A 20,238-nucleotide genomic window follows, 5' to 3' on the forward strand; every position below is an offset into this window, starting at 1 on the left:
TTGGACTCTGGGTTAGGGCCAGGAGGGCTGGGTGTTGGGTGAGAACAGGGCCTCGGGCTCCTTCACTGGCTGGGGCAGGGCTTCTGAGTTCCCCATCAGAGCCCCTCCTCTGACTTTCAGGGCCTGCTGAGGAATCTGCAGGCCTGGCAGAGGACAGGAGGGAGGCTTGGGGAGCCTGGGAAGGGCTGGCTGACAGCTTGATGGGCCCTCCCTCCCTCCACAGTCCCACCCCCAGCCTGGGGCCTCTGGGAGCCTTGGTCCTGAGCAGCCAACACACCAGCCCAGACAGCTGCAAGTCACCATGGACGCTGAAGGTAAAGGGACACTCTCTCTGCCATGTCCCTGCACCCATCCCCCCACTGCCTACCCCTGCCCCCACCCTGGCTTGTCTCAGCCCCTTGTTGCCTCCTCTGGAGTCATCTCTCCTCTGGTCCCGCCATCGACTCCCTTACCTACCCCATGTCCCTGCAGCCTTGCTCAACCCCCAGAGGCCCCTTCTCACTCTTCTTTCTCCTGTGTTGAATCCCCAAGGAGCTCTGGGGAAGGAAGGGGCTTAAGCCCTAGAAAAGGGCAGGGTGGCCTGGAGGAGGTGGCGTCTCCTGGGGGCAGTGGGGGCCGGAAGTGGGAGGCTGGTTGGGGGAGCAGCATGGACTTCTGCTCTCGCTGGTAGCTCGGGAGAAGCAGAGACAAAGTCCTGTCCCTTCTGCAGCTGGGTGGGGGAGGGGGCTTGAGTCCCGTGATTCCCTGCCTGGAGGGAGCTGTATGCAAACTGTTGGGGTGATCAGTCCCAACCCCCAACCATGAAGTCCGGTGGCAACAAAGGAATGAGAAAAGACAAGTTAAGATTTAAAGCAGGCCCAGGGGGCCAGTTGCTAAAGTGAAGGCTGCAGAGCCCTGGTTGCCTGATAATTTATTGAGTACAATCTTTTGATCTAAGAAGCAGATGGTACGGGGTGAAACGGTGAAGGTGGGGGTGTGTGCGTCATTTGAAAGATGTATAGCCGTGGTGGTTTATGTGAATTTCCTTTAAGCTCAAAGCATATGTCTAACTACTAAGATAATCTTTTTTTTTTTTTTTTTTTGAGACGGAGTCTCGCTTTCTCCCAGGCTGGAGTGCAGTGGCGTGATCTCAGCTCACTGCAAGCTCCGCCTCCCGGGTTCATGCCATTCTCCTGCCTCAGCCTCCCGAGTAGCTGGGACTACAGGCGCCCGCCGCCACGCCTGGCTAATTTTTTGTATTTTTAGTAGAGACGGGGTTTCACCATGTTAGCCAGGATGGTCTCATTTCCCAACCTCGTGATCCGCCCGTCTCTGCCTCCCAAAGTGCTGGGATTACAGGTGTTAGCCACCGTGCCCGGCCAACTAAGATAATCTTTAACTTATTGGGCTGCAGCTGGTGGGAGTGGGTTTTACAAGGAGCCAGGATGTCTGGTCACATTCCAATGCTTCAAGGAAGTGTTTCAGTCCAGAGCATTCTGTGTAAAGCCGCAGAGCAGGTCATGTTCACTGGCCTGGGGACACAATGGCAATAAGGAGGTGATTCTCCTCAAAGGCCCCCTATGGTGTTCCATAGGTGTCCTATACAGGGGTGGCTGACTAAACTGGCGCCCCGTAAACCCTTCCACCAGCACAAACCCAGGGGTCCATGCTCTATGCTCAGAAGGCTCCACCAGGGATGGGGCTGTGTGACCATGGGTGGGTCCTGGCTTCTCAGAGTCCCGTTTTCTTCCATCTGTAAAATGACAATAATAGTTCCCTGCTCTGGCCCGCCACGGTGGCTCACGCCTGTAATCCCAGCACTTTGGGAGGCTGAGGTGGGTGGAGCACTTGAGGTCAGGTGTTTGAGACCAGCCTGGCCAACCAACATGGTGAAACCCCGTCTCTACTAAAAGTACAAAAATTAGCCGAGTGTGGTGGTGCGCACCTGTAATCCCAGCTACATGGGAGGCTGAGGCAGAAGAATTGCTTGAACCCCAGTGGTGGAGGTTGCAGTGAGCTGAGACCAGGCCTCGGCACTCCAGCCTGGGCGACAGAGCGAGACTCCATCTCAAAAAAAAAGGAAAAAAAATAGTTCCCTGCTCAGAAGGTTGTGGGGAGGACAGAGGATGGGAGGCACAGGTGCTTAGACCCTCCTCCATGTTCGAGGTGCCTGCTGGCCCCATACACCCGGTCCCTCTGGCTCCACTGTGGAACCAGCTCTCGGGGGTCCCATGCAGGATGCCACGCCAAACACCTTTCAATCTCCATTGTGTCTTTCTCTTTTGAAACAACGCCGACCTGGATGTGAATCCTGACTGCCACTCAGCAGCAGTGGAAACCCTGGCAAGTTTTGTAACCTGTAGAAGCCCGCTTCCACATCTGGACAATGGAGTTGGTGGCACTGGTCTCACGGGGTTGTAATGAGGATTAAATACCTTAGCAGATGTCAAGGGGTCTCGACCTGATTCCTTCAGAGCCAGGATTCTTTACTGAGGGATCATGGATGGGCTCTGGGGGAGTTCATGAACCCCAGGATTTGCAGGTGAAATTGTGTGTCTTTGTGAGAACACGGTTACGCATTTTTCTGGGAAGGAGATCCATAATTTTCATCAGATCCAGATTCTTTTTTTTTTTTTTTTTTTTTTTGAGACAGAGTCTCGCCCTGTTGTCCAGGCTGGAGTGCAGTGGCATGATCTTGGCTCGCTGCAACCTCCGCCTCCCGGGTTCAAGCGATTCTCCTGCCTCAGCCTCACGAGTAGCTGGGACTACAGGCATAAACCACCATGCCCGGCTAATTTTTGTATTTTTAGTAGAGATGGGGTGTCACCATGTTGGCCAGGCTAGCAGATCCAGATTCTTTTTTTTTTTTTTTTCGAGATGGAGTCTGACTCTGTCACCAGGCTGGAGTGCAGTAGCAGGATCTCGGCTCACTGCAAACTTCACCTCCCAGGTTCAAGTGATTATCTTGCCTCAGCCTCATGAGTAGCTGGGACTACACGTGCTTCAGGCACTTGCTGCCATGTCCAGCTAATTTTGTAGTTTTAGTAGAGACAGGGTTTCACCATGTTGGCCAGGATGGTCTCGATCTCTTGACCTTGTGATCTGCCTCCTCGGCCTCCCAAAGTGCTGGGATTACAGGTGTGAGCCACCGCACCCGGCCTCTTTTGTTTTTTAGACGGGGTCTTGTTCTGTCACCCAGGCTGGTTGGTGTGCAGTAACATAATCATAGCTCACTGTTTGTAGCCTCCAACTTCTGGGCTCAAGTGGTCCTCCTGCCTCAGCCTGTGGAGTAGCTGGGACTGCAGGCGTGTGCCACCACACCTGGCTAATTAAAATAAAATTTTTTTTTTTTAGAGATGGGGTCTTGCTGTGTTGCCCAGGCTGGTCTCAAACTCCCAGCCTCAAGTGATCCTCCAACCTCAGCCTCCCAAAGTGTTGGGATTACAGGCATGAGCCACCGTGCCTGGCTCAAATCTTTTCATATGTGAACATCTCAGCATGTTTTCTTTCTTTCTTTTTTGAGATGGAGTTTCGCTCTTGTTGCCCAAACTGGAGTATAATGGTGTGATCTTGGCTCACTGCAACCTCTGCCTCCCAGGTTCAAGTGATTCTCCTGCCTCACTCTCCCAAGTAGCTGGGGATACAGGTGCCCACCACCATGCCCAGCTAATTTTTTTGCATTTTTTTTTTTTAGTAGAGATGGGTTTTGCCGTGCTGGCCAGGCTGGTCTTGAACTCCTCACCTCAGGTGATCCACCCACCTTGGCCTCCCAAAGTGCTGGGATTACAGGCGCAAGTCACTGCGCCCAGCCTCATCATGTTTTTTTCTTAAAAGATAAAGACTTTTCTTTTCACTACAATCACAATACTATTGTCAAAACTAAACTTTAAAAATTTCCTTGGTGTTATCAAACATTCAATGTCCAGATTCCAGTGGTTTCATAAATAGCCTAATTTGCTTTTGGTTTGTTTGAATTAGGATCTAAGTAAAATCTACACTTTGTGATTGGTTAGTATGTTTTAAGAGTCTTTGAAACTTTATTTTTTCGATTAAAAAATGTTTAATTTAGAGATAGGGGTCTCACTATATTGCGCAGGCTGGTCTCAAATGCCCCAAAGTGCTGGGATTACAGGTATGAGCCACCACACCTGACTGATTCTTTTTTTTTTTTTTTTTGAGATGGAATCTCACTCTGTTGCCCAGGCTGGAGTGCAGTGGCGCAACCTCGGCTCACTGCAACCTCCGCCTCCCAGATTCAAGGGATTCTCTCACCCCAGTCTCCCGAGTAGCTGGGATTACAGGCGTGCACCACCACACATGGATAAATTTTGTATTTTTTTAGTAGAGACAGAGCTTCACCATGTTGTCCAGGCTGGTCTCGAACTCCTGACCTAAGGTGATCTTAGGCCCACCTTGGCCTCCCAAAGTGCTGGGATTACAGGTGTGACCACCGCGCCCGGCCAATATGTGGTCTTATGAGAGCATTGGTTCTTTTTTTTTTTTTCCCTGAGGCAGGGTCTCACCCTGTTGCCTAGGCCAGAGTGCAGTAGCTCCATCATAGCTCACTGCAGCCTCCAACTCCTGGACTCAAGGGATCCTCCCACTTCAGCCTTCTGAATAGCTAGGACTACAGGCATGTGTCACCATGCCCAGCTAATTTTTAAAATTGTTTTTGTAGAGATGGGTTCTCACTATGCTGCCCAGGCTGGTCTCAAACTCCTGGCCTCAAGCGATCCTTCTGCCTCGGCCTCCCAAAGTGTTGGGATTACAGGCATGAGCCACCGCCCCTGGCCGAGCATTGATTCTTGATCCTCATGTGCATCTGAGTCACAGAGCAGGGTGGGGGCTGGCTCTTCCCCAACCTGGATCCCTGGAAACTACCCCCAGAGATTCTGGTTCACTGGGTTGGAATGGGCCTGAGCATCTGAAAGTTTGAAAAGCTCCCTGTGATTCTGGTGTGCAGCCCAGGCAGAGGCCCCACTGTGTCCACTTCTCTTGAAAGGAGTGGTTCACACCAACACCCCCACTTCCCTGCCTCCCGTGCGCTCCTCGAGCATGACAATGTGGCTTCTGCCCCCGACACACAGCACAAAAACCGCTCTGGCACAGGCCTCACAGTTGCTAAGTGCAGAGCCCCATCCTCAGTCTTCCTTCTATTTACTTCTGCTCACCTCCCAAAACCCTCTTCTCCTTCCCAGGTACCCACTCCTGATGATGCTTCTCTTTTTGTTGGACATGCCCTGTGGGTTCTTTATCTTATTATTTTATTTTAGAGACCGTGGCTTGCTCTGTCACCCAGGCTGGAGTGCAGTGGTGCAATCACAGGTCACTGCAGCCTCCAACTCCTGGACTCAAGCCGCAGCCTCCCGAGTAGCTGGCGAGTAGCTGGGACTACAGGCGTGCACCCCCATGCCCAGCTAACTTTTTCTTTTTTTCTTTTGTTTTTTGAGACGGAGTTTTGCTCTTGTTGCCCAGGCTGGAGAGCAATGGCACTATCTCGGCTCACTGCAACCTCTGCCTCCCAGGTTCAAGCGATTCTCCTGCCTCAGCCTCCTGAGTAGCTGGGATCACAGGCGCCCAGCACCACGCCTGGCTAATTTTTGTATTTTTAGTAGAGACGGGGTTTTGCTATGTTGGCCCCGGAGTTCAATTTTTGTATTTTTAGTAGAGACGGGGTTTCACCGTTTTCACCAGGATGGTCTTGATCTCCTGACCTCGTGATCCTCCCGCCTCGGCCTCCCAAAGCGCTGGGATTACAGGCGTGAGCCACCGCGCCTGGCCACGGCAGCATCTCTTCGGAACTCCAGAGCCATTCCCTACCACCCTCTGGGCACCGCCATCCACATCTCCTGCTGCCGCCTCAGCCTTAACCTTTGCAAAACCAAATCCGTTCTTTCTCTCGAGCTCTGCAGAAGCTAAGCTGTTTCACCAAGCCACGATTCAGGAAACACTTTGGGATTCAGCTTCTGTTCTTGTGAAATGGGAAGAATCCCTGTGGTGAGCTCCAGATGAGAGCACAAAGGGGAACAGGGGTGCCCGCGGCTGGCACGCCATGGCTGGCACGCCATGGCACTCAGTGGGGTCACCGCCCCCTCCTGCTGTCCCACCTCCACCCTGCCTGCTCTTCTCCTGGAATGACTCCTTCTGCCAGCTCTCAGCTACCCAGGCCGGAGGCCCAAGGCTCCCACATCTCTTTAGCTGCTAATTCTGGTAGATCCCCTTTTGGAAATAGCCCTCAAATCTACCCCAGAGCTACTGTCAAAGTTCAGGGCTCCATCTCTTTTGGTTTTTTTGAAAATATTTTTTCAAATTAATTATTTGTTGGCCGGGCGCAGTGGCTCACACCTGTAATCCCAGCACTTTGGAAGGCCGAGGCAGGTGGATCACCTGAGGTCAAGAGTTCAAGAACCAGCCTGACCAACATGGTGAAACCCCATCTCTACAAAAATACAAAAATTAGCCAGGGATGATGGTGCATGCCTGTAATCCCAGCTACTCGGGAGGCTGAGGCGGGAGAATCACTTGAACCCGGGAGGCAGAGGTTGCAGTGAGTTGAGATCGCACCATTGCACTCCAGCCCAGGCGAGAGTGAGACTCCGTCTCAAACAAAAAAAAATTATTTGTGGAGGCAGGGTCCCACTATGTTGCCCAGGTCTCAAGTGGCCCTCCTGCCTTGGCCTCCCATAGCACTGGGATTACAGGTGACAGCCACCGCGCCCAGCCTACTTTTTGTCTGGCCAAGACTACCTCAGCCTTCTTTTGCCTCCCAATCTGTCTCCAGTTGGTGGCTGAAGTGACCCTTCTGGAGCAAAACCATAATCATATCACTCCCTCTTTTAAAATTCTGTGATGGGTCAGGCATGGTGGATCACACTTGTAATCCCAGCACTTTGGGAGGCCGAGGTGGGAGGACTGCTTGAGCCCAGGAGTTCAAGACCAGCCTGGGCAACATAGCGAGACCCCCCATCTCTACTTAAAAATAATGAAATAAAATGAAAAGAAAATTTTTTTTGAGACGGAGTTTCGCTCTTGTTGCCTAGGCTGGAATACAATGGTGGGATCTCAGCTCACGGCAACCTCCACCTCCCAGGTTCAACCGATTCTCCTGCCTCAGCCTCCTGAGTAGTTGGGATTACAGGCATGTGCCACCATGCCCGGCTAATTTTGTATTTTTAGTAGAGACGGGGTTTCACCATGTTGGTCAGGCTGGACTCGAACTCCTGACCTCAGGTGATTGGCCCACCTCGGCCTCCCAAAGTGCTGGAATTACAGGTGTGAGCCACTGTGTCCGGCCAATAAAATGAAATTTTTTGATGGCTTCTGTGATCTGGCCAAATTCCTCAGCTAAATAGTTTAGTTCTTTCTCCCTGTGGCCTCCCCTCCCACCATGTCACCTGTGAATCCCACACTGCCCCCACCCCGACACTGTCTGCAGGTGAACAGATCAGTTTTCTCAGCCCCAAATGTCAGCCCCACCCCACACCTCTGCCTGGCAAACATCACTCACCGGTCCTCAGAGACACCTAGTCATTTATTCCATGAGTCCACCACACTTGAGAAACGCTTCTTTTCTTCGCGAGCACGCCTACCCTGTGCTAGACAGTGTTCCTAAGGGCTTTCAAACATAAAGTCTTTTGTTTTTTGTTTTTGAGACGCAGTCTTGCTCTGTCGCCCAGGCTGGAGTGCGGTGGCACAATCTTGGCTCACTGCAACCTCCGCCTCCCAAGTTCAAGCAATTCTCTGCCTCAGCCTCCCGAGTAGCTGGGATTACAGGCGCTCGGCTTTTTATTTTTTTAATTTTTTTTTATTTCTTTTATTTTTAGTAGAGACGGGGTTTCACCATCTTGGCCAGGCTAGTCTTGAACTCCTGACTTCAAGTGGTCCACTTGCCTCGGCCTCCCAAAGTTCTGGGATTATAGGCTTGAGCCACCGTGCCCAGCCTCCAACTCCTGGCCTTGTCTTCCTCCCACCCTGGCTTCCCAGAGTGCTGGGATTAACAGACATGAGCCTCCACACCTGGCAACTTCTTTCCATTTTTCACTGATTCTCTGACACATCCTCATTGAGCACCTGCACTGTGTGGGGTGTTAATAATTGCTAGGCATGGAGGCAACAGCGTGGGCAGCTCTTTCTCTTACTTGTCAGGCTTTAGCCTATGCTGTTGCAGGACTATGCCTTGGCCTGGAAGCCCCTTCCCTTATCCTCATCCCCAATCTCCCCCTTCAGCTCTTGTTCCTCTTGCAGGTCTTCCCTTAAACATCACTTCCTCAGCAGGGGCCTCACAGACACGCCCGGAGGTTAGATCCTGGTCCCTCTGTGCTTCCTGTTCTTCCCCCATCATCACAGTCTACGGCTGTTTCCTCTCGATGGGCAAAGACTGTGTCTGGCCATTGAGTTTTCTGCTATATCCAAGTGCTTCGCATACTGAACCATATAAATTTGCTGCTTTTATTGGTCAAAACGGCCAAATATTGGCAATTTTATATTGGTTAGCTTCATAGTATGTGAGCTAGGATACTTATCCCATCAGAGAGGTTGCGTAGCACAGTGAATCAGAGCCCAGGCTCTGGGGCCGCACACCTGAGGTCCAGCCCTGGCTCTGCCACTTGTCACTAAGTGATTGTGGACCGGAGACAACCCTCAGGGGCCTTAGGTTCCTAATCTGTGACAGGGATGACAATAATGACCTCCTCGTGCTGTTATAAAATACAGAAATGTACTAAAATACAAAAATTGGCCAGGCATGGTGGCACATGCCTGTAATCCCAGCTACTCAGGAGGCTGAGGCAGGAGAACTCAGGAGGCGGAGGCTGCAGTGAGTCTACTTTTATTGCCAAAGCTCGGGGCTCCATCCCTTTTCCATTGCATGCCACTGCACTCCAGCCTGGGCAACAAAGTGAGACTCTGTCTCAAAAAAAAGAAAAAGAAAAAAATGTTTAAAAGGCCAGGAGTTTGAGACCCTGTCTCTATTAAAAAAAAAAAAAAATTACCTTGGCATGGTGGAGCAGCTACTCAGGAGGCTGAGGTGAGAGGACCACATGAGCCCGGGAGTTCAAGGCTGCAGTGAGCCATGATTGCACCACTGCATTCCACTCTGTCTCAAAAAGAAAGAAAGAAAAAAGTCAAGAGAACTGGAGCTGAAACCATGAAAGGTCAGTTTTCAGCAGGAGAGTGATCAAAGAAAACCAGAACTAGACAGTCGTTAAAATAGCAAAAACATATTGCATTCCAGACTATTGCTGTAGGGGAAGAGTGACCTTAGATCAGAACTGGGCTGAACTCTACACCATGGGGGTTATAGCCAACGAGCAGAGTTGGGGGCAGTGGATGGGACATTACCATGAGAAAGCACTGGGGGTTGGGGGTATTCTGACAAGACCAACCTAAAGGGATTCTTGCTGAGGGCAGGCCAAGGTGGTCAGACAGCGCCTGGGGGAGAGTGGAGGATGAGGACCCCCATCAGGGATCGGGGGCAATCAGATGTGGAGGATGAGGGACTGGCTAAGCTGACTTAGCAGGATTCTTGCTAAAATTGGACGATGCAGAGGTGAACACGGAAGTCCAAGGCCTAACTGGAAAAGAGCTGAGGGAACCTGAGTGAGGTTTGGCTATAGACAGAACCTCTGAGTGAGCCCATCAAAGTTACTTTATTTATTTGTTTGTTTATTAATTTATTTAAGACAGAGTCTCACTCTGTCGCCCAGGCTGGAGTACAGTGGTGCTATCTCGGCTCACTGCAAACTCTGCCTCCTAGGTTCAAGCAATTCTCGTGCCTCAGCCTCCCAAGAAGCTGGGATTACAGGCGCATGCCACCACACCCAGCTAAGTTTTGTGTTTTTAGTAGGGACAGGGTTTTGCCATGTTGGACAGGCTGGTCTTGAACTCCTGACCTCAGGCTAATTTTTTGTTTGTTTTTATTCTTTTTTTTTTTTTTTGAGACTGAGTTTCGCTCTTGTTGCCCAGGCTGGAGTGCAATGGCGCGATATTGACTCACTGCAACCTCTGCCTCCTGGGTTCAAGCGATTCTCCTGCCTCAGCCTCCCGAGTAGCTGGGACTACAGGCGCACACCACCATGCCCGGCTAATTTTTGTATTTTTAGGAGAGACAGGGTTTCATAATATTGGTCAGGCTGGTCTCAAACTCCTGATCTCAGGTGATTCGCCTGCCTCAGCCTCCCAAAGTGCTGGGATTACAGGCGTGAGCCACCGTGCCCAGCCTTTTGTTTGTTTTTAAATTTAACTTTTTTTTTGAGACCGAATTGCGCTCTGTCACCCAGGATGGATTGCAATGGCGCAATCTCAGCTCACTGCAACCTCTGCCTCCTGGGTTCAAGAGATTCTCCTGCCTCAGCCTCCCAAGTAGCTGGGATTACAGGCGCCTGCCACCACAGCTGGTTAATTTTTGTGTTTTTAGTAGAGATGAGGTTTTGCCATGTTGGACAGGCTGGTCTTGAACTCCTGACCTCAGGTGATCAACCCACCTTGGCCTCCCAAAGTGCTGGGATTACAGGCATGAGCCACCATGCCCGGCCTTAACTTTTATCTTAAGTTCAGGGGTACATGTGCAGGTTTATTATATAGGTAAACTTGTGTCATGGGGGTTGTACACATTATTTAGTCACCCAGGTATTAAGTTTAGTACCCATTAGTTATTTTTCCTGATCCTCTTGAGGGAAGAGAGAGACCCTCTCATATTGTTTCATACTCAGAAAAGGAAAGAGAAGCGAAACTAAAGGCAGGTAGCCTGGTGCCTAGGAACCAGACCGGAAACCAAGGAACCAGACCCGAAATCAGGCCTGGGCGTGCCTGACCTAAGCCTGGTAGTTAAAATTCGACCCCTGACCTAGCAACTGTTGTTATCTATAGATTCCAGACATTGTATGGAAGGACATTGTGAAACCTCCCGTTAGGTTCTGTTTCACTCTGACCACCGGTGCTCGCAGCCCCTGTCACGTACCCCCTGGCTTGCTCAATCAATCACGACCCTCTCACGCGGACCCCCTTAGAGTTGTGAGCCCTTAAAAAGGACAGAAGTTGAGCACCTGAAGAGCTCGGATTTTAAGACGCTAGCCTGCCAATGCTCCCAGCTGATTAAAGCCACTCCCTTCACTATCTCGGTGTCTGAGAGGTTTTGTCTGCAGCTCGTCTTGCTACACTTGCCCTCCTCCAAACTTCTGCCCTCCAATAGGCTCCAGTATGTGTTATTCCCCTCTATGTGTCCATGTGTTCTCATCATTTAGCTCCCACTTATAAGTGAGAACATGCGGTATTTGGTTTTCTGTTCCTGCGTTTGTTTGCTAAGGATAGTGGCCTCCAGCTCCATCCATGTCCCTGCAAAGAACGTAATCTCATTCTTTTTTATGGCTGCATAGTATTCCACGGTGTATGTGTACCACACTTTCTTTGTCCAGTCTAGCATTGATGGGCATTTAGGTTGAATCATGTCTTTCCTATGGTGAATAGTGCTGTGATGTGTCTTTATAACAGAATGGTTTACATTCCTTTGGGTATATACCCAGTAATGGGATTGCTGGGTGGAATGGTATTTCTGGTTTTTGGTCTTTGAGAAATTGCTGCACTGTCCTCCACGATGGTTTAACTAATTTACACTCCCTCCAACAGTGTATAAGTGTTCCTTTTTCTTTGCAACCTCGCCAGATCTCGGTGGTCAACTCCTCCCACTCCCCAGGCAATGCTGATTTGCTCTGTGCCTATAGTTTTGCCTTTCCCAGGATGCTGCGGGAATGGGATCATACGGCCTTTTGGATCTGGCTCCTTTTAGTTAGACTGATACATTTGAGACAGGTCCCTATTGTTGTGTGTATCAGTAGTTGGTTTCTTCTTTTTTTGAGATGGATTCTCAGTCTGTGGTCCAGGCTGGAGTGCAGTGGCATGACCTCAGCTCACTGCAAACTCCGCCTCCCTGGTTCAAGTGATTATCCTGCCTCAGCCTCCCAAGTAGCTGGGATTACAGGCACATGCCACCACGCCCGGCTAGTTTTTGTATTTTTTCGTAGAGATGGGATTTCACCATGTTGGCCAGGCTGGTCTTGAACTCCTGACCTCGTGATCTGCCCACCTTGGCCTCCCAAAGTGCTGGAATTACGGCGTGAGCCATGGTGCCCAGCCTGCATCACAGGTTGTTTACCCAATACTCACCAGTTGCAGAATTCAAATCCATTTTTTAAAAAATCAGCCTGAAAAAAAAAGAAAAACATCAGGCTGACCAGGCGCAGTGGCTCACGCCTGTAATCCCAGCACTTTGGGAGGCCCAGGCGGGCAGATCACCCAAGGTCAGGAGTTTGAGACCAGCCTGGCCAAAATGGCAAAACCCTGTCTCTACTAAAAATACAAAAATTAGCTGGGCGTGGTGGCGGGCGCCTGTAATCCCAGCTACTTGGGAGGCTGAGGCAGAAGAATCCCTGGAACCCGCGGGACGGAGGTTGCAGTGAGGCGACATCAGGCCACTTCACTCCAGCCTGGGCAAAAGAGTGAAGCTCTGTATCAAAAAAAAAAAAAAAAAAATCAGGGTGGGCACAGTGGCTCACTCCTGTAATCCCAGGACTTTGAGAGGCTGAGGTGCGAGGATTGCTTAAGCCTGGGAGTTCAAGACCAGGCTGGGGAATATAGTGAGACCCCCATCTCTACAACAAAAAATATACAAAAATTAGCCGGGCATGGTTGGTGTGCGCCTGTAGTCCCAGTTCCTTGGGAAGCTAAGGCGAGAGGATTGCTTAAGCCTGGGCAGTTGAGGCTGCAGTGAGCCATGATCGCGCCACTGCACTGCACCTAGTTTGAATGGAGTGGGAGTGGGGGATTAGGCTCTCCTCCCTGCCTTTTGCTCCCAGGCCTTTTCCGTAGCTGGATGTGACCAACAGAGACAGTGCCCAGCCTCAGTATAGCTAGCTCTTAGTGGAGGGACAGGAGCCATCTGGGGCAGATGTGGGAGAGAATGTGGCAAAGGAGAGCCGGGTGCAGTCAAGGAGGCTTGTGGCTCGGAGGGGAGGTGGGGTGAGTGAGTGGAGACTCAGCAGCTTGGCTTTGGGGAAGTAGACAAGAGAGGGCCCTCTTTGGAGAGCGGAGCAAGCCAGGATGTCTGGCCTTCACTTCCACTTGGAACAGAAGTGTGCTGTGTGCGCGTGCCTGTGCGTGTGCGTGCACGTGTGTGCGCGCTAAATCAAACACCCTCGCTGGCTCTGTGTTCCCCTCAAGGGGAAGCCAACTCCAGGGATGGCGGGGGTCCATTAGGCTGCAGGTCTTCTACCTGCCGATAGATGGCGATGTTGCACCGCGCCTGGGTTTGCCTCTGCCCGCAGCCATGCAGGGCCCATCACGGGCTATGCCTACCGCGCGAGGGGCCTTCACCATGCCCACTATCCTTATTTATTTATTTATTTTTTAAGTGTGGGTACTGGCCGGGCGCGGTGGCTCACGCCTGTAATCCCAGCACTTTGGGAGGCCGAGGCGGGCGGATCACGAAGTCAGGAGATCGAGACCATCCCGGCTAACACGGTGAAACCCCGTCTCTACTAAAAACACAAAAAAATTAGCCAGGCGTGGTGGTGGGCGCCTGTAGTCCCAGCTACTCGGGAGGCTGGGGCAGGAGAATGGCGTGAACCCGGGAGGCGGAGCTTGCCGTGAGCCGAGATCGCGCCACTGCAACAGAGCGAGACTGTCTCAAAAAAAAAAAAAAAAAAGTGTGGGTATATAGTAGGTGTATATATTTATGGGGTGCACATTGATAAAGGCATGCAATGCATAATAATCACATCATGGGCCAGGTGCGGTGGCTGAAGCCGAGATCGCGCCTCTGCAGTCGCCAGGCCACTGCAGGCTCCACAGTGGCGACAGAGCGAGACTCCGTCTCAAAAAAAAAAATAAATAAATAAATCATGTTAGGCTGGGCGCAGTGGCTCACGCCTGTAATCCCAGCACTTTGGGAGGCGGAGGCGGGCGAATCACGAGGTCAGGAGTTCCAGACCAGCCTGGCCAACATGGTGAAACCCCGTCTATACTAAAAATACAAAATTTAGCCGGGTATGGTGGCAGGCGCCTGTAACCCCAGCCACTCGGGAGGCTGAGGCAGGCGAATCGCTTGAATCCGGAAGGCGGAGGTTGAAGCGAGCCGAGATCACTCCATTGCACTCCAGCCTGGGCAACAAGAGTGAGATTCTGTCTCAAAAAAAAAAAAATTACATCATAGAGAATGGGGTGTCCATCCCCTCAAGCATTTATCCTTTCTGTTACAATCCAATTGCATTCTTTTAGTTATTTCGAAATGTACAGTTATTATTGACTGTAGTCACCCTGTTGTGCTAGCAAATAGTAGGTCTTATTCATTCTTTCTATTTTTTTTGTACCCATTAACCTTCCCCACCTCCCCATCATCCTTTTTTTTTGTTTTGAGATGGAGTCTTGCTCTGTCACCCAGGCTGGAGTGCAGTGGCACGATCTCAGCTCACTTCAACCTCTGCCTCCTGGGTTCAAGCGATTCTCCTGCTTCAGCCTCCCGAGTGGCTAGGATTACAGGCCTGCGCCACTATACTTGGCTCATTTTTTTCGGGGTTTCGCCATGTTGGCCAGGCTGGTCTTGAACTCCTGACCTCAGGTGATCTACCTGCCTCAGCCTCCCAAAGTGCTGGGATTACAAGCATGAGCCACTGTACCCAGCCCCATCATCCTCATTTTATTTATTTTTTATTTTTATTACTATTTTTTTAGGTGGAGTCTTGCTCTGTCACCCAGGCTGGAGTGCAGTGGCGTGACCTCGGCTCACTGCAACCTCTGCTTCCCAGGTTCAAGCAATTCTCTTGCCTCAGCCTCCCGAGTAGCTGGGATTGCAGGCGCCTGCCACCACGCCCGGCTAATTTTTGTATTTTTAGTAGAGACAGCAGGGTTTTACCATTTTGGCTAGGCTGGTCTCAAACTCCTGACCTCAGGTGATCCTCCCGCCTTGGCCTCCCAAAGTGCTGGGATTACAGGCGTGAGCCACTGCGCCTGGCCAGACTGATTTTTTTTTTTAAGTGAATTTGAAAGCTGCAACTGGTGAGTATTGGATAAACAAACTGTGATGGGATTGCAGGTGTCCACCCCCAAGCCTGGCTAATTTTTGTATTTTTAGTAGAGACCATGTTGGCCAGGCTGGCCTCGAACTCCTGACCTCAAGTGATCTGCCTGCCCCAGCCTCCCAAAGTGTTTGGGATTACAGTCGTGAGCCACCGCACCCGGTCAGAAGTTTAATTTTTTTTTTTTTGAGACGGAGTCTTACTCTGTCACCCCGGCTGGAGTGCAGTGGCCTGATCTCGGCTCACTGCAAGCTCCACCTCCCAGGTTCACGCCATTCTCCTGCCTCAGCCTCTGGAGTAGCTGGGACTACAGGCGCCCGCCACCAAGCCTGGCTAATTTTTTCGTATTTTTAGTAGAGACGGGGTTTCACTATATTAGCCAGAATGGTCTCGATCTCCTGACCTCGTGATCCGCCCGCCTCGGCCTCCCAAAGTACTGGGATTACAGGCGTGAGCCACCGCGCCCGGCCCAGAAGTTTAAATTTAACTAGGTGCCCAGTGATCTCATCCAGCCCACAGCACTCCCCCACCCTCGCCCCCACAACCTCCCTTCCCCCCACGCCCCCCTTCCTCACCGCAGTCCCTCCCCTGGGACCCCTAGATCTTGAGGCTGATGGGCCAGTTCCCAGTTTCACTGGTTGTTAAATATTTTGACAGTGACCCCTGACAGCAGGAGAGGCAGCCAAACTCAACAGCTGTTCTCTCTTTCCCCCCAGGCCTGGCGCTGCTGCTGCCGCCCGTCACCCTGGCAGCCCTGGTGGACAGCTGGCTCCGAGAGGACTGCCCAGGGCTCAACTACGCAGCCTTGGTCAGCGGGGCAGGCCCCTCGCAGGCGGCGCTGTGGGCCAAATCCCCTGGGGTACTGGCAGGGCAGCCTTTCTTCGATGCCATATTTACCCAACTCAACTGCCAAGTCTCCTGGTTCCTCCCCGAGGGATCGAAGCTGGTGCCGGTGGCCAGAGTGGCCGAGGTCCGGGGCCCTGCCCACCGCCTGCTGCTGGGGGAACGGGTGGCCCTCAACACGCTGGCTCGCTGCAGTGGCATTGCCAGTGCTGCCGCCGCTGCAGTGGAGGCCGCCAGGGGGGCCGGCTGGACTGGGCACGTGGCAGGCACGAGGAAGACCACGCCAGGCTTCCGGCTGGTGGAGAAGTATGGGCTCCTGGTGGGCGGGGCCGCCTCGCACCGCTACGACCTGGGAGGGCTGGTGATGGTGAAGGATAACCACGTGGTGGCCGCCGGTGGCGTGGAGAAGGTGCTGGTCCTTCCTGTCCCTGGTCCAACCCCACCCTCAGCACACCCCTCCCCTCCCCTCTCCAGAGCCTCCAGCCATGACCCGGTGAACAGCCATGGCCTGGAGTCAGCAACACAAGACTCTTCCCACCTCAGCTCCTCAATCTGAGCTGGGCTCAGTTGAGCTCATCCAGCTAAGCTAAAGGGGAGCTGGGCCTGCTTTTCTTTTTCTGGAGATGGGGCCTCAGTCTCTCCAGTAGCTAGATATACAGGCATGCTCCACCCCACTGGCTAATGTTTGCTTTTTTTTTTGAGATGGAGTCTCACTCTTTCACCCAGGCTGGAGTGAAGTGATGCAATCTCGGCTCACTGGAACCTCTGCCTCCTGGGTTCAAGCAATTCTCCTACCTCCGCCTCCCGAGTAGCTGGGATTACAGGTGCCAGCCACCATGCCAGGCTAATTTTTGTATTTTTTAGTAGAGACAGGGTTTCACCATGTTGGCCAGACTGGTCTCAAACTCCTGACCTCAGTTGATCCACCCACCTTAGCCTCCCAAAGTGCTGGGATTACAGGAGTGAGCCACTGCGCCCAGCTGCCTTTTTTTTTTTTTTTTTGAGATGGGGTCTCACTATGTTGCCCAGGCTGGTTTCAAACTTCTGGACTCAAGTGATCCTCCCACCTTGGCCACCCAAAGTGCTGGGATTATAGGCATAAGCCAGCACGCCTGGTTTTGGAATTGGTTCTTTATCTTTGTTCTGCTGCTGCGTGGTGTGATGTTCAAGAGCAAAGGACAACACAGGGGAAGCCAGTGTCACTGGCACCACAGCCTTGAGCCCATCTCTCTAGTCCTCTGCACCTTATTTCCCATCTGTGAAATGTCCTTAAAGACCCCTTCTAATTTTAATATCCTGAGTCAAATTGAGCTCAGGTCCAAATGCCAAATATTGCTGATATTCATCTACTTTTTGACCCACAAAAGTGGTCATTTTAACCTACAATAAAACATCCTGGCTCAGTGGCTCATACCTGTAATCCCAGCACTTTGGGAGGCCCAGGTGGGGGGATTACTTAAGTCCAGGAGTTTGAGACCAGCCTGGGCCATATAGCAAGATTCTGTCTCTACAAAAAATTAAAAAATTAGCCATGCTTGTGGGCAAGCCCCTGTAATCCCAGCCACTTGGGAGGCTGAGGTGGGAGGATCACTTGATCCCAGGAGGTGGAGGCTGCAGTGAACTATGACTGCACTGAACTCCAGCCTGGGCGACAGAGCGAGACCCTGACTCAAAAACAAAACAGTAGCCAGGTGCGGTGGCTCACACCTGTAATCCCAGCACTTTGGGAGGCTGAGGTGGGCGGATCACGACGTCATGAGTTAGAGACCACCCTGGCCACCATGGTGAAACCTCGTCTCTACTAAAAATACAAAAATTAGCTGGGCGTGGTGGCACGCACCTGTAGTCCCAGCTACTCGGGAGACTGAGGTGGGAGAATCACTTGATCCCAGGAGGTAGAGGCTGCAGTGAGCTATCATTGCACCACTGCACTCCAGCCTGGGCGACAGGTTGAGACCCTGTCTCAAAAACAAAACAAAACAAAACAAAACAAAACAACCCCAATGTGTGGTTTCCTTATTAACCCCAAGCTCATGGTCCACCTGAAGCTTTTCAAATGTCAGTCCCGGCTCCCCGCGCCCCAGCTGCAGTGCTGGGCCCTATCGTCACCCTCGCCTTCCCGGCTCCCTGCGCCCCAGTGCCAAGTGCTGGGCCCAGTCCTCACCCTTGTCCTCCCGGCTGCCCGGCAGGCAGTGCGGGCGGCCCGACAGGCGGCTGACTTCGCTCTGAAGGTGGAAGTGGAATGCAGCAGCCTGCAGGAGGCCGTGCAGGCAGCTGAGGCGGGTGCCGACCTTGTCCTGCTGGACAACTTCAAGCCAGAGGTAAGGTGGGCTCTGCCTCTGGGGAGGGGTCTGTGGTGGGCTCTTACCTCCCCTTGGCTTGTGTCCCGCAGGAGCTGCACCCCACGGCCACCGTGCTGAAGGCCCAGTTCCCGAGTGTGGCTGTGGAAGCCAGTGGGGGCATCACCCTGGACAACCTCCCCCAGTTCTGCGGGCCGCACATAGACGTCATCTCCATGGGGATGCTGACCCAGGCGGCCCCAGCCCTTGATTTCTCCCTCAAGCTGTTTGCCAAAGAGGCAGCTCCAGTACCCAAAATCCACTGGTCCTAAACCGGAAGAGGATGACACCAGCCATGGGTTAACGTGGCTCCTCAGGACCCTCCAGGTCACACATCTTTAGGGTCAGTGGCCAATGGGGCACACTTGGCAGTAGCTTGAGCCCAACTCTGGCTCTGCCACCTGCTGCTCCTGTGACCTGTCAGGGCTGACTTCACCTCTGCTCATCTCAGTTTCCTAATCTGTAAAATGGGTCTAATAAAGGATCAACCACATGGGGTTCTGCGGTGATAATGAGCACATAGTGAGCAGTCAGCAAATGTCAGAAGTTACCTGGGACAGCTGGGCACGATGGCTCACGCCTATAATCCCAGCACTTTGGGAGGCTGAGGCGGAAAGATCACTTGAGGTCAGGAGTTCGAGACCAGCCTGGCCAACATGGTGAAACCCCATCTCTACCAAAAATAGAAGAATTAGCTGGGTGTGGTGGCACGCGCTTGTAATCCCAGCTACTTAGGAGGCTGAGGCAGGAGAATCGCTTGAACCCAGGAAGTGGAAGTTGCAGTGAGCTGATGGTGCCACTGCACTCCAGCCTGGGTGATAGAGCGAGACTCTGTCTCCAAAGAAGAAACAAAGGAAAGAAAGAGAGAAAGAGGGAGGGAGGGAGGGAGGGAGGGAAAGGAAGGATGGAAAGAAAGGAAGAAAGGCAGGCAAAAGCCCCAGACAGGCCAAAACCTTCATCCTTCATGCACCCAACCTATACCAAACACCAGCATGGCCTGGCTCTGAGTGCAGAGCAGATGGAGGTTCGCTGGGCAGAGACACTGGGCTGGCCTGGACACTGCCTTTGGTGATACCCTAAACAAAAGGGGCCAGTCCCACAGTAAGAAGGAGACCACTACTACTCCTGCTGCCCTCCTCCCCCCACCTTGCCTAGTTTACAAGACAGGAGGAAAGAGAGAAAGCAAAAAGTTAGAAAACAAAACAGAAGTAAGATAAATAGCCAGAAGACCTTGGCGTCACCACCCGGCTCTGGTAGTTAAAAAAAAAAGTAACAATAATAATAATATCAACCCCTGACCTAAACTACTTGTGTTATCTGTAAATTCCAGACATTGTATGAAAAAGCATTGCAAAACTTTCTGCTCTGTTAGCTGATGCATGTGGCCCCCAGTCACGTTCCCCATGCTTGCTTGAGATATCACGACCCTTTCACGTGGACCCCTTATAGTTGTAAGCCTTTAAAAAGGCCAAGAATTTCTTTTTCAGGGATCTCAGCTATTAAGATGCAAATCTGCCGATGCTCCTGGCCGAATAAACCTCTTCCTTCTTTAATCCGGTGCCTGAGGAGTTTTGTCTGTGGCTCGTCCTGCTACAACAGGACACAGCCCAGAGGTGCCACCTGCAGCTGCCCTGTCCCCTCTAATCCCAGCTCCACCCTGCCTGCTCCCGTCCTTCCTCCAGGGGGAACATGGACACGCTCAGATGAACTCCAGCTTCTTATGCCTGAACTGGGGAAACTGAAGCCCCATGGGACCAGGGGTGCCACTGGGCATCAAGGGAGGAAAGTTGAGCCCCGGGGTGATCTGGGAACTGGAGGGAAAACACGTGGGATCTGGGCAGGCATTGGGGCCTGACAGAGCAGAAGTGAGGAGAGGGTACCAGGAGCTGCAAACTCGGTGCCTCCAGGACCTATTCGGATAAAATAAATGGGTGGAACTGGAATAAGACAAAGTGGGGGTGAGCTGTGGCCAACTGGAAAATGCTCGTTGCAGCCACAGCGTTCCATTAAAA

General features: G+C 52.1%; 1 protein-coding gene across 2 annotated transcripts; it reads left to right on the forward strand.

The window, feature by feature from the left end:
- Positions 1-130: 130 nt before the first annotated feature.
- QPRT (quinolinate phosphoribosyltransferase) lies at positions 131-19,779 on the forward strand. Of its 2 annotated transcripts, XM_008961601.5 has the most exons (4): positions 138-314; positions 15,761-16,296; positions 18,077-18,208; positions 18,280-19,779. In XM_008961601.5, exons 1-4 carry the CDS (start codon positions 302-304, stop codon positions 18,496-18,498), a joined length of 900 nt encoding a protein of 299 aa, XP_008959849.5. In that variant the 5' UTR covers positions 138-301; the 3' UTR covers positions 18,499-19,779. The 2 variants fall into 2 exon arrangements, with proteins under 2 accessions (XP_024781579.1, XP_008959849.5); XM_024925811.4 differs by lacking the exon at positions 15,761-16,296 and having other exon boundaries at positions 131-314.
- The last annotated feature ends 459 nt before the right edge of the window (positions 19,780-20,238 follow it).

The sequence above is a fragment of the Pan paniscus genome, chromosome 18 (genome assembly GCF_029289425.2).
Source record: "Pan paniscus chromosome 18, NHGRI_mPanPan1-v2.0_pri, whole genome shotgun sequence".
In the NCBI taxonomy this organism is placed as follows: Eukaryota; Metazoa; Chordata; class Mammalia; order Primates; family Hominidae; genus Pan; species Pan paniscus.